At 44.6% G+C, this 12,781-nt stretch overlaps 1 protein-coding gene across 4 annotated transcripts in view; it reads right to left on the bottom strand.

Annotated features, from left to right (window-relative positions):
- BRD3 (bromodomain containing 3) overlaps positions 1-12,781 on the bottom strand; it is a 46,104-nt gene that overhangs the window by 17,827 nt on the left and 15,496 nt on the right. For 3 of the 4 annotated variants that reach the window (XM_013945675.2, XM_013945676.2, XM_067309263.1), the window contains exons 2-6: positions 9,414-9,740; positions 7,239-7,376; positions 6,089-6,236; positions 4,440-4,654; positions 2,360-2,731 (exon numbers count right to left, since the gene is read on the bottom strand). In XM_013945675.2, coding sequence (XP_013801129.1) covers positions 2,360-2,731; positions 4,440-4,654; positions 6,089-6,236; positions 7,239-7,376; positions 9,414-9,614 — 1,074 coding nt within the window. In that variant the 5' untranslated portion in view covers positions 9,615-9,740. The remainder of the gene's footprint in view (positions 1-2,359; positions 2,732-4,439; positions 4,655-6,088; positions 6,237-7,238; positions 7,377-9,413; positions 9,741-12,781) is intronic. The other variant, XM_067309264.1, reaches the window with a different exon arrangement.

Genomic DNA, 12,781 nt, shown 5'->3' with positions numbered 1-12,781 from the left:
TGATCGAGAGACACTTCTTCCCATCTCAGTCATTACTGGAAAACAGACATCCTTGAAACTCCGTTAAAACTACTGGACAGTTTACAGACTCTTAGAACAGATTTTGACATGTAGCCTACAAGAAGCCTGGGCAGACGTAACTGTGTGCACAGTATACATAACACCATATATCAGGGTACCTGATAGCACCTAAGTACTGCACCTCTGATCTGATATACAGAATAATACTGACAATCCCATTTACAACCTGTTACTGCTCACAGCCCAGTCACTCTCGGCCTGGCCTTGCTCTCAGCAAAGCCACTCAAAGGAACTAGTGACTTCTGGAAGGGAGCAGATCAGAATGCATGAACTGATCCTGTTTTGAGCATGAGGCAGGAATACATAACCTCCTGAAGTCCCTTCCAACCTGAATTATCTTATGATCCTGTGATCCAAACCATGCGGACGGACCTCCAAGCTAAGTGGAGAAGAGTGACTTCACTGCAAAACCAAGTGAACGAATTTCGACAGCAAGGCATAGAGTCATGTTATTAATAAAAAAACATGCAAGGACTAAGCAGGCCCCCAGTACTGGCTATCCAAGATCAGCCAAATGGCAGATGCATCACAGTGCCGAAATGGAGGGGAACTTCTCCCTCCATCATCCACGCTCAGAGCAAGAGAAAATGGGAACTTACTCAAGAAAACATTGGGGCCTTCCTCTGTCAGCAGAACTGTAGAGCCAGCCACCAGTGTCCCAGTCTCCCAGACTACGGCATTCAACTAGCCCTTTCTCCTGCTACTACCATTGTGGTTTAGGCTCCCTCTTCTTGCCTAGAAGCTTTCCTCTCCATACAGCCCTTGAAGCAATTAATACATTCCAAAAGCCACTGAACCCATTCCCACAGGCTCTTGGTCTTGACTGGTCTCTACTTCAGGAGAGCTTCCCTGCGCCTATTTCCCTTTCTCCTGCCAAAGCTAAAGCCTTTTGTTTTCAGCTCAACTCACCATTCTTTCTCTCCTCTCCTCCCAGGAGCTTGTCGCAGGCCTTTAACACAGCTTGGCTCCATTACAAGTCTAAGACAACACTGTCTGTTGCACTGGCTTATGTAAAAAAAAGCAAGGGCAGTGCAATCTCAGGAGAAGAAAGGTGCCCAACCTTGACTCCACCACAGCTTACTTGCAACGCTTTTGCCAACACAGAGTTGGTCCTATCTGTATGAACCCAATCAATAATAATACTTAGCACTTAGTACCTTTCAGACCACAGTCCTCACAACAGCCCTGTGAGGTAGGTTAAGTATTGTTATCCCCATGTTCTAGATGGGAAAACTGAGGCACAGAGCTGCAGGAAACTTGCCCAGGATCACAGCATCAGAATGGTGATTAAGACTCAGACACTCTTGGCCTAATCCTCAATGCACAGGCCATGACAACTATGTTCTGGCCACTAAAAATTACTACTATGAATACTTCTAAATTACTGCAGCTGTAGTAAGAAACCCTGCAACACCATGTCCGAGTGACATGACACATCAGAGCATTATGCACTGCTTCTAAGTCTTGCGTAGGATTTGCCAAAGAAGCTGGAAAGAATCAGGAATGTGGCCACCCTTTGGTCACCTGGGCATTTTAGACAAACCCAGGCACTGCTCAGCTGGGACAAAGCACTTTTGGCATGCTAGTGAAAGCCAGCAGAAACACCTCAACTCCCTGTACATGGAAGAAAGTCTCACCTCCACCAACACAGATTCCAATGGCCAGTTGCCAAGCAGAAGATGGGAACTAGGAAACCAAGTTGCTCCATGGATATTTAGGAGGGATTCAGAGAAACCTCCCAAGCAATGGCAAAAAGCACCTTAAATTTTGAACCATACAAACTAAGCTCTTAAAGACATAAGCATAAACTGCACAAGCATCATATTATTTCTTCCCCTCCCCTGAGTACCAGGCGATCATCAGGTTCCAGCTGGAATTGCTCAGCGTAAGCCTATCTGGACCACACATCATGCCAACAAGCAGGTAGGCAGCAGCTTCTGGAAATGGGATACTATCAATTGAATCTTATGCAATACTGCACCTCTTCTTCTCAGAGTGCAATGCAGTCCCAGGGACATGAGTTTAAATAGCTGGACTATCCACAAAGAGGAGAGGATGGCTTTGTACAGTCTGCATTGCAGGGAAGAAAAAAAAGATGTCCCACTTCATAGGGAAAAAGGAGAGGGGAAGCAAACAAAATATAAAAATATCCAAATGATACCCAAACAGGTTCGTTTTTCTACCCTTGTCCCCCCTCTGCCCTCCCCCAGAAGGAGCCAGTCCTCTGCAATCAGAGGGCCATGACACCCTGCAAAAGAGGTGGTAAATGTGGACGTACTTTAACAGTACTGAGATCCATGGGGTGTTTGATAATATCATGATAGTCATGTAATTCCAAGGCTTCTGCATCAACAGGCTTGTAAAAGGGCCATGCATAGGCTGCGTGCTTCTTCGAGAGCATCTCCTTGAGAATGCTGTCACAGTACTTGAGGTGCTCAGAGAGCTTGCCCTTCTTCCCTGCATGCTGGGGGACCTCTCCATCTTCAAGGTCTTTCTTTGGTGGTTTGATGGGCCGGCCGCCGCTCTCCCGTCGAGCGATGATCTTGGCCTGCTTGGGGTCCGAGAGGGGGGTGGGCGACTCGCTTCGGCTGGCAGTGATCGCAGAGGTGGTGGGGGTGGTCGTGTCCGCTTTTCGCTTCACTCCCTTTTTCTGAAAGGGCAAACAGACAGACCTCATGAGCATGCACCCAGTTCTCACACTACGCTAGCAGAAACCTAGCACAATTCATCCTTATTTGTGAGATCTGCCTGCCCTCTGACAGAAAATAGAATTACTTCACTGGGATAAATGGGGCTTGTGACTAGAAGCTTCAAAACACAATTCAGTGACTACAACACGATGTATTACCACATGTCATCTGAGCCACAGTAACCAGCCATTTGCACGTCTCCAACCCAACCCCAGACATGACGCAAAAACGTGTTAGTTCTATGTATTTCACTGAGATTCAAACTAAGGACTCTTACCTCACGTTTGCCAAGGGAAAGGAGTGCGCCCAGTCGATTACTGCAGCTCAGCTGATGCATGGTGACTTAGTAAGTGTCAGTAACTTAACCACATGTCTGAGTCCCCAGTGGCAGGATCAGGCTATAAGTTCTGAACCAAAGCATATTAATCACCAAAGACCCATGAGCCCTCACTCCCTTGTATTTAGTGGACGTGCCAAGGTAGATTGCTTATTACAGACAAGAATAAGAATGTAATGATTTTGCCTCAAGCAAGTAAAACATATCTCGCATAAATTCAAGCTGTGACTGTCCAGCCAGGTCTCTCTTGTGCTCCTATGAAGGATTTATTCCTCTGGAGGGGGAAAAAAAGGGGGGGAAAAATGTGTTCCCCCAGGAAGTCTAAGAGGAATCTTAAATAAATCTCAAGCACAATTTGTTTTGCAGCATGTACTTGGCAAACTCACTCTTATGTTCAACCATGAGTTTTAAAATTAAACTGATTCTCAGAAGCAAGTTATTTGGACAGAAACTGCAGTATGAATGAGACAGGCTTCTGAAAAGGACAGAGCTTAGCTGTAAGCAGATCTGACTTCCAATTTCCCTAGTAATTCCCAAACTGTAGGTTTAAATAAGCAAAACAATAAATTCAGTGGCTCTGCTAGCCCATGCAACCTCATGTCAGTGAACACCAATATTGCTGCAGTTAATTTCCCAGCTCCAAAAAAAAAAAAAAAAAAAACACCCACATCTTTCTCTAAGCGACGTTTTCATCATTTTAAAGCAATACACAACTTGCTAGGAAAATACCATTTAGAGCAATATTTTCATTTACCATAAATTAACACAGTAAATAGTGAAACACCAGTGACAACTCCCAGATTACTCAGTAAGGAAGACAGAACTAATGCACCCACAACCTGCAGGCAACATCAATCTCCTCCAACTGGAGTGACAGGCTTGTCCTGAACTGCTTTATGGCAGAGAGGAACATTCCTAGTGCTGGAGTCTGCAAATCTTAAAGGAACAGTCCCAGTAAAATCAAGGGGTCAGTTACAGAGAGAAGAGATGCTTTGGGTTACATGGTGCAAAATTGGGGAACCTCTGACAGCTCTGGTTCACGGAGCATCAGCACTAGCTAAACCTATGGTCAAATAAGAGCTTTTAATTGAGGCAGAGCAATTAAAGAAGTTGACATCCCCTCAGCTGGGATGAGCTAAAACTTTTCTCAACCCACTCAAACTTGATGGCAAGCATCTGTCTGAGCACATCTCAAAGGGACAACGATGGTCAGAGAGGCAAGGAGTCAAATGCAAAGAAAAGTAATGCACACAACCAGCAGCGAGGGGATGAAAACAAGCACTGCTTAGCAATATTGCCTTCTCAAGAAGAAGGGGTTGAGTTCTGTTTACCTTGACTACTGGTGGTGTAGGAGGAACCACGGGCATTATCGGAGCAGCAGGCGGAGGGGGAGCAGCGGCGGGAGGGGCAGTGACAGGCGGGACATTAGCAGTGATGGTTGGCACAGGGGTGGCAGCAATGACGGGCGTCTGAGACACGGCTGGAGGGACGTTCTGGAACGGGGCCGGCGGGGAGACGGAAGACACGGCCACTGCTTGCTGTGCTCCTTTCAAACGACAAAGTGAAAACGCGCTGCAATGTACTGATGGTTACAAGAGCTGACAAGACTTTGGGAACAAAGTGACGCTGCCGCTGCTGGACTGTGTAACCATGGGCTTGGCCAAAGACCCCAGTTTAGGGCCACAGGAAGAGCAAGGAGGACACTGAGTGTGATTTGCTTGGTGCTGTTACCAGGGGCCAAAAAAGCTGAGGAATCACTGACTTAAGTCCTTCTACTGTGAGCTTTAAGCCAGCCACATGCAAGCAAAATACTCCAAGATCTGCACATGAGCTGTGTTGCTCTGGGACAGTTTTCACCCCTCTGGCTGCCCTCAAAGCTATCCTGCTCTCAGCAAAGAGCAGAAGCTCAAGGAGAGGAAGAGGAGGGAAATGACTCTTTCGGACAGGTGCTGTTCGGAACAGACTTCCATCTGGGAGTGCTTTCACTAGGCATGGCCAATGGTAACAACCACTCCTCTACTGCCCGCTAGATTCCTAAGAGTTCAAAGCACTTCAGATTCACCATGAGTTAAAAAACAACAAACAGAGCTGGGAGCACAACCCATGTCTCCTGATACCCAGGCAAGGGTTTCTTATGCTACACCTGCACTGTCAAAGAATTGCTCACTAGTCCAAAAGTTAAGGGGGTCAAATCTAGTAATTAATGAACAAAGTATCAATATTCTCCTACATTTTTTTTTAAATCAAAGGATGCTGACAAGACAACATCCCAAACTTCTCTGAGCTTGGATGAAGTTGCAGTTGCATTTGGCACCTGGGATGTGGGAAAACAAAAAGGAACAGTTGACTTTCCCAGAGCAACAATTAGATCTTGTTTACAGAAAATGCTTGCAACAATTTAATTCAGCCCACACAAGCTCCTTTATGAATTGTTTTGCTCTGCTTAAGGATGTTTCAGTCTTAAGCCCATTTAAAATCAGCTCAAGGTAAGCTGAACTAAACTTAGTTTCAACTGATACGCAATTCTCTACATAGCCTTTTGCAATAGCATAATAAATCCTTTTTGGCAATCACACTTCATTCTGGGTATAAACCCAGATCCAAAGAAGCTTTCTGTGCCACAGTCTGTCACTTGTAGTAGATTGGGGTGTCTGTCTACCTTGTGTCTTTCTGCCTTGGTTTCTTCTTTGCACATGGGAAGCAACAGCATTGCCCTCCCTCAAAGCGTTGTGCAGATGGGTACATTACAGATGGTAAGATGTTTGTATGATATTTGCAGAGGGGCCTTAAGACAGACGAGCCCTGAAACAGCAGGAGATCAGTATCTAGAAGTCTTGCCCCCTCTTCCACTGCTCTAACCGTTAGACTACACACTCCTTTCCTAGCCTCCTCACCATTTGCACAGTCAGGCAGCTTGGAAGGTGGGTCGGGCCTCAGCAACAGACTTTTAACATTCACTGTCACTGGACCAGGTTAATACCTGCACTTTGTGTGCCCGCTGACGGCTTGCGACCTTTGCCTTTAGGAACTGGGGGTAATAATTCAACTTCCTCCTGAGGCATCTGGGCAACCTTCTGCAGAAATATCTTCTCCAGGGCTTGGGCCATGAGGACGATGTCATCTGTGGGCTGCAGGGACAAGAAGACAAGCCAGTACTATGCCATCCATATGTTAGATGCAAAGAGGCTCAAGATCAGGCTTTGAAATCCTCAGTGACACTGCCCTTCAAATAAATGATAATATCCAAGCTCTGAGAATAAACAGACTACGTCTCCTTCTCCCTGTTTGTATGCTACCCTCCTGCTCTTCCTTCTGGTCTAACATATACATATTACTGCCTCCAAGTACACTGCATCCAAAGAATATCAGGACTTCCAATAGGATCCCTGATAACTAGCACACTATCAGCTTAAGCAGCAGCAAACTGGAACAGATGAGCTGTCCACCCTTGCTTGCCAGCAGGTCCAAGAGAAGAGTGTAAACATATTCTCCGTGGCTTGAACTAATTAATTTATTCCAGCTTGTTCTCCAGTATGGGTCAATGATGACAAACCATCATAGAAAACATAATACAAGCAATACAGGCTTTTAACAACATAACAAAACAGCAAATAAGCCAAACCCAAAATAACAACATGCAATCACAAGGTGCATACATAGGTATGAAACACTGGCAGAGAACAGAGTTATACTACTTACTGAACTGTCCTCTGCTACTAAGAGAGGTAGGAAATATTGTTACTGCTGAACAGCCAGTGTAAAACTTCTCACTAATATATCACTTAACACCTGCAAAACGTTGCATGAACTTTAGCTAATCTGAAAGAATTCCTAGCTGAAAATACAAGGACCAAAATCTGGAGCAACTCACTACATAATCCCAAAACAGAGACCTACCTTTAGTTAAAAAGCACATTTGCCATTTTAACTAGTGCAGGGGAAGAAAGCCACAGCACAAAGACAGCTTTGTACACTTCCAGTAATGTGGTTGCAATTAGTGGCATTTCAAATCCTTGCAAGGCGGGCCTGTAGCGCCGAAAAGTTAGCCCGTTCAAAACCTGTACTGTAACAGTAGTAGTTGGGTCTTTTCTAGGCAGTGCCCCAGCTCAAAACTTGTCTGGATTCTTTACCTTGTTGTAAATGTAACAATTTGTAAACATGGTGTTGAAATCCTGCATACATTCACTGGCACTCCAATAATAGTTATGTTCCAGGCGCTTCTTGATCGTCCCCATGTCCATGGGGTTTTTTATTATTTTGTGATAATCCTGTTGGAGAAACAGGAAAGGAGTTATGAGGAAAGACTGCGTTCACATTTCTTCTAGTCCCAACTTTCTCCTCATTCCTCCTTCCAAATATACATCCCCAAATTTTTGCACAAATTGCAAATATCTTTGCTTTTATTTCTTTTCTAAGTTGTAGCCTTTCAGTCTATTATTATTGTTACAAATTTGACTACAAAGCATGAGAACTCCTTCCACAACCACAAACCTTCCCCAGCCCTCATCAACACATGCTCAAACACACATACAAGTGGCTACCTGGACATTATTGGCTTTTTATAAGTGTTATAAGGGTTATAAGTGCAGTTTGGGTTTGCACCACAGAGTGGAACAGTGCCACATTTTATAACTAGACTAATGTGACAGTGATCCAATTTATACTCGCATGGGACCAGAATTAGGGGCAGCAGTGTCAGCAGTAGCTTGGGCAGGGTGCTCAGTTTAACTATGGATTGGCTGCTGTTCAGGAAACGGCATTTCTGCCTGCCTTTTTAGAAGATTGCCACTGAAACACCCATCACTTAAAGAAGTTTGTCAATGCCAGCACCGGTGGAGAATGCACTAAAAGTTTCAGCGTCTCCCTTGAAACACTCTTCAAAGGTTTCCACATGTTACTGCAGTTTCTCACTGGGCTGGCCTCAAGCATCTGCAGAGGCTGTGATGACCCTGGAGACACTCTAAACATGCAAGGTTATATGCTTTAATTTTCTTATTCTGGAGAAAAGCAGCAAGGTCTCTCATCACGTGATCACATGAAGCCACATACAGCCACTGGCCGTTCTCTGAGCCCAACCCTCAAGAGTGACCTGAAACACTATTTCCATGCAAGGAATGCTAGGGCAGAAAAGGCAATCCTGTTGGTTACCAGGCTCGAGCAGGTTTGATTTAGGACACATGTGAATATCAATTATTCTTCCAGCAACTCCTTTAAGTTCTCTGGTAACCTGCCTTTAAAACCACTTCAAAACTCCTCAGTGAGAAACTAAATCCACAAAAAGATGACACAAAGGAGCACAGACCTGGTGAAATATTATACAGGTGTTAAGTGTTTTACTCTTCTGGCTAGCACTTTAAATAGCACCCATCAACAACATCACAGAGTTCAAAAGACTCCTGATCCAGTCCATAAAATCAGGTCATAACCTATGGTAACTGGAGCTCTCCAGACCTCACATCCCAGAACCCTGCTCCCTCAAACCCTACGTGCAATCACGGAGCTGTTCAAAGCAGCCAGAGCTAATTTGCAACGGGCTGCTCGAATGAATGGACACCAGGCTGGGCAGGGGTCAGGGTCCGAGCGAAGCAGGTGGCTAGGTGTTTGCCTCAGCTGCTGACTTTTTACACTTACAGGACCACTTTGAAGAGGCAAAAGGTATATGATTGTTCCCTGGAAGAAAGCAGCTTAGTAAAACTTTAGTCACTGATGAATAACCTGGCTTGAGCTTGGACTTTCTGGTCTGACAGAGACAGGATACATATCACCAAGCACAGGAGATGATGGATAAATGCAACTGTTCTGTTCCTTCTGCTTCCAGCATGGGCATTTGGAGCTAGATAGCTCCAAAGTATCCTTGCTAATTAGCTTCTCCTGTCTTCCTCAACACTGAAGTCAGTGGAAAATCCAGGAAAGCCCATCAGAAACAAATCACACTGAGGCCAACGCGAAATGCTCATGAGAGTGCAGGCTCCAAGGCTCTCACTCAGGTTGGACAGAAATGGGACAAGGGGTGATGTCATGTAAAAGCAACCACAGGTGAGCCACAAATTAAGCATTACATTTCAGTTGCTCTAAGACAGCTTGCCTAGGTGCTGTTGTCTCCCTTCACTAAGTGTGAGGCAGTTTTCTCCTTCAGAGATCTCCAGCTTTGAAAGACATCACCTTCAAATTCAGTGGGTCTGAGAGTATTCGTGGAAATCAAAAAAAGCAACCCGACCATTCTGATCTAACGATCAGAAAACTGATCTCACTAGCACGCAGCTTTCCAAGAACAGAATGCAGAGCAGGAAATGACAGATACTTACTGGTAAATTCAATTTAATTGCATCAACAGGTTGGTAGAAAGGCCAAGCAAACTGATGCTTCCACAAGGTCTTTACCACAACATTTTGCATATATTGCAATTGGTTGGTCTTCCGGCCAGGCTTATTAGGATTAGTGACCTCCGGAGGCGGTGGATTCACAGGGCCCTGAGGAGCCTGGATTGCTGATGTGACTGTCGACATTTTCCTGCCGCTGGCTCTCACTCGCTGTCACAGCAGCAGCAACAACAACAGCTAGGAGATTTTCTTTCTTCCTTTATGCTCCCCGAATGGGACTGGCATCCCATTTCCAGGGTCCAACCATGCAACCTAGATCACAAAAGAGGAAGGGGACGATGCATAAATACACAAACTTACTTGAAGTAGGCACGTTCAAACACTACCAATAGCAGGAGCATCCTGACCCAGGTTCTTCACCCCATCTATTTCATTTCTTGTAATAAACTCTTATCTTAATGGTGGGCATGGCACAAGACCCAAGAGACAGCAGATCAGCAGTTCTCAAATTCAAGGCCTGCAGAGACCTGGTAAGCTTCACAGCACTGGTTCTTGCTTCACCTGGCTCAGAGCGCATCTTCTTGCAAAGAAAACACATGGAGTAGTATAAGAAATACAGTGATGATGTCATGCAGAGACTCCCAAGGACGTGTTAATCCAAGCCAGTAAATCCACAGCATGCAGCTCCACGTAAACGTAACTGTGCCATTTCTAGACCCAGGCTGGCTGACACCAAGTCAGCTTACAAGTCTCCAGACTGGTGCTGTGGTTAATGCAAAATCCAACAATTGAGAGTTGAACACAGCTGTCCTAGGATTCTGATCCAGAGAAGCAAACAAAGGTGCAGGGAGAGGTGTTGTGATCAGCCGTGAATGCAAGATGCCACCAGCAACATCCTAACTAGAAGCGATCTGCACTGTGAATCTCAAAGGCAGTCTCTCTCTTACTGTGCCCACTTGACCGGGCCCTCAGTTTCAGATGGAAGTGTCAAGGCATTGGCTCAATATAAATCATAATTCATATTATATTTATATTGCACCCATGCCCTGGATAAGAGAGCACTCTTAATGGCATGCCTGAAATACAGAAGAATACACATAAATTCCATTATTTTAGTTCTAGTTTTTCCTAACATACTCTAGGGGGAAAAAAATTGTCTAGCATCACTGTGTCTCATATACCATATGGTAAACAGCTTTGCTATGTCATCTTCCATAAACATTTGATATTTCAATTCACATCAGAACTGCAGCTACTCTACTCATGGCAAACAGACCACAATCACTTTCTAGAGGCAAATTATTTCAAATATGTTCAGAAAAGTACACAAATATTCTCACTGACATATGCTTCTTGCACATAGAGACACATCATCACAAAAGAGAGCAAAGATAGAAGCTGCGGTAATACAGGAAGAAAGAAAGAGCATTAAGACATCCTAGAAAAAAACACTCTTCCTTGATATATCCCTAATCACCTCTGCTGAATATCTGGACTAAATATAGACCATCAACCTACCCTTTGAGTAGCTGATTAGATGATGGTGAGAACTAAATACTTACCTAATTTAGGGGGATTTTACAAAAATAGGTGTGTACAAACATAAACAGATCTGCCACAGAGAAGGATGTTTAAGTATCAGTCTTCCCAGTCTTGCCCAGGTAGCCAAGGCATTTACTTTCCAGAGCGCATATGTCCCAGCAGCCCCCGGAACCAGGCAAGCAGAGCGGAAGCACTCTGCCACCCTGGTGACATTGTGACACAAGAGACCACGCAGCAAAACACCCAGTGCTCCCGGTGCTGCAGAGCTCTGGGCACCAGACCCCACCATGGCTCAGCTCAGAGGCATCCCCAGCTCCAGAAACCAGAGTTGGTTGACTTTTATGGAGTTAGTTTAGTTTTTATAGTGCTTGTATGGAAAATGAAAATGTTGGAAACCTAAACAGATCTGTTACTGCGTGCATATGTGTTTGGGTGCAGGGAACAAACAAGTCAAGGAATGACTCTGCCATCATCCACTCATGGGATACAGTAATCCTAACATATTCCAAGGATGTAGAAAAAGCAGACATGATGGTAAGACTTTCTTGTGCTATGTATCTGTAGGCTAGATCCAGAGGCAGCCCTCCAGACCCTATTCTTTGATAGCTTAAGATAGCTATCAAAGCTATCAAAGCTGATAGCTGATAGCAGCTCAGAGAGGACTAGCCTCTCTTCCCCAGCCCTCTCATCTGATAACGCTGGGCCTGCAGGCCCTGGCAGGCAGGGTGATCACAAAGCCACCAAGAGGGATGCTGGCACGTTCTGGGCAAGGAGTTTCAAAAACAGGATGTTAGTTGGAATTTCAGAGTCAGAAGAAACTGGGAAAGCATTTTCTCCTGATTTTCCACCAACTCGAAGCAGTGGCAGAAATACAGCCAAATGCAATCTTAGGATCAAGGGGAAAAATAGACAAAGAATTTAAAAAAAGAAAAGAGGCAATTGGGATGTTTCATTCAGTCTTTCTGAGCAGCTGTCTGCATGGGTTTCAGACCCCAAGGCCTTTGGGCGATATTCATCATCAGACTGCAGGCCCCTGGTGACCATCACTGAAGCATTTTGTTTGGTGTCTTGATTAACGAACTGAATCCAATACAAGGATTGACGGGAAATAAACGGCCCACAGTGAGCAATTTCTAGTGCTATAGAGCGTTTCAGTCACAAGTTTGAAAATATGTAATATAACTTAAGTCTTCCCTTTAAACACACTAAGGTTAGATACAATATGGCTCGTAATAGTAACAATCCTGTTTTCATTACAATTTCCTTATACCCTCCTACCTCTCAAACTCCATTTGAGAGAGGATTTTTTAAAACTTTAATTTATTTTTACTAAATCCCAGAACTGTAATTCAAAAAACACAGATCCTAGCTCCTGCCTCTCCCAGACTCCCCCTCTGACTTTAGGCAAGCCATTCAGTATCTTCATGCCATAGCTCCTCATCTGGGCCGGGGAGATAATGATACTTCCTTTCCGTCTTCATCTGTTCCACCCAGCTGGACCGCAAATTCTTTGGGATGTGCATTGTCTCTTCACATGCACATGCCCAACATTCTGCTCGTCAAGCTTAAATGAGGTTTGTACATACTTCTCTAACATGGACTGTAATAATCATCAGTGACATAGCTCTGAAAGGATTTTAATTAAGAACATTAGCAAAAGTAGAAGGGGCTGAATCATGACAGTCAACTCAGCTAGTCCTCTGACAGCTGATTCTCTTTAACATGCATGCTCCAACTCACTGGTTATTACAACCTAATGTGGCTACAAAACCCAAACCTCTTAGCAATACTGTCATTTAAATTCTGGATCC

Source organism: Apteryx mantelli, chromosome 21 (genome assembly GCF_036417845.1).
Source record: "Apteryx mantelli isolate bAptMan1 chromosome 21, bAptMan1.hap1, whole genome shotgun sequence".
In the NCBI taxonomy this organism is placed as follows: domain Eukaryota; kingdom Metazoa; phylum Chordata; class Aves; order Apterygiformes; family Apterygidae; genus Apteryx; species Apteryx mantelli.
This window is presented reverse-complemented; position numbering and strand designations above follow the sequence as displayed.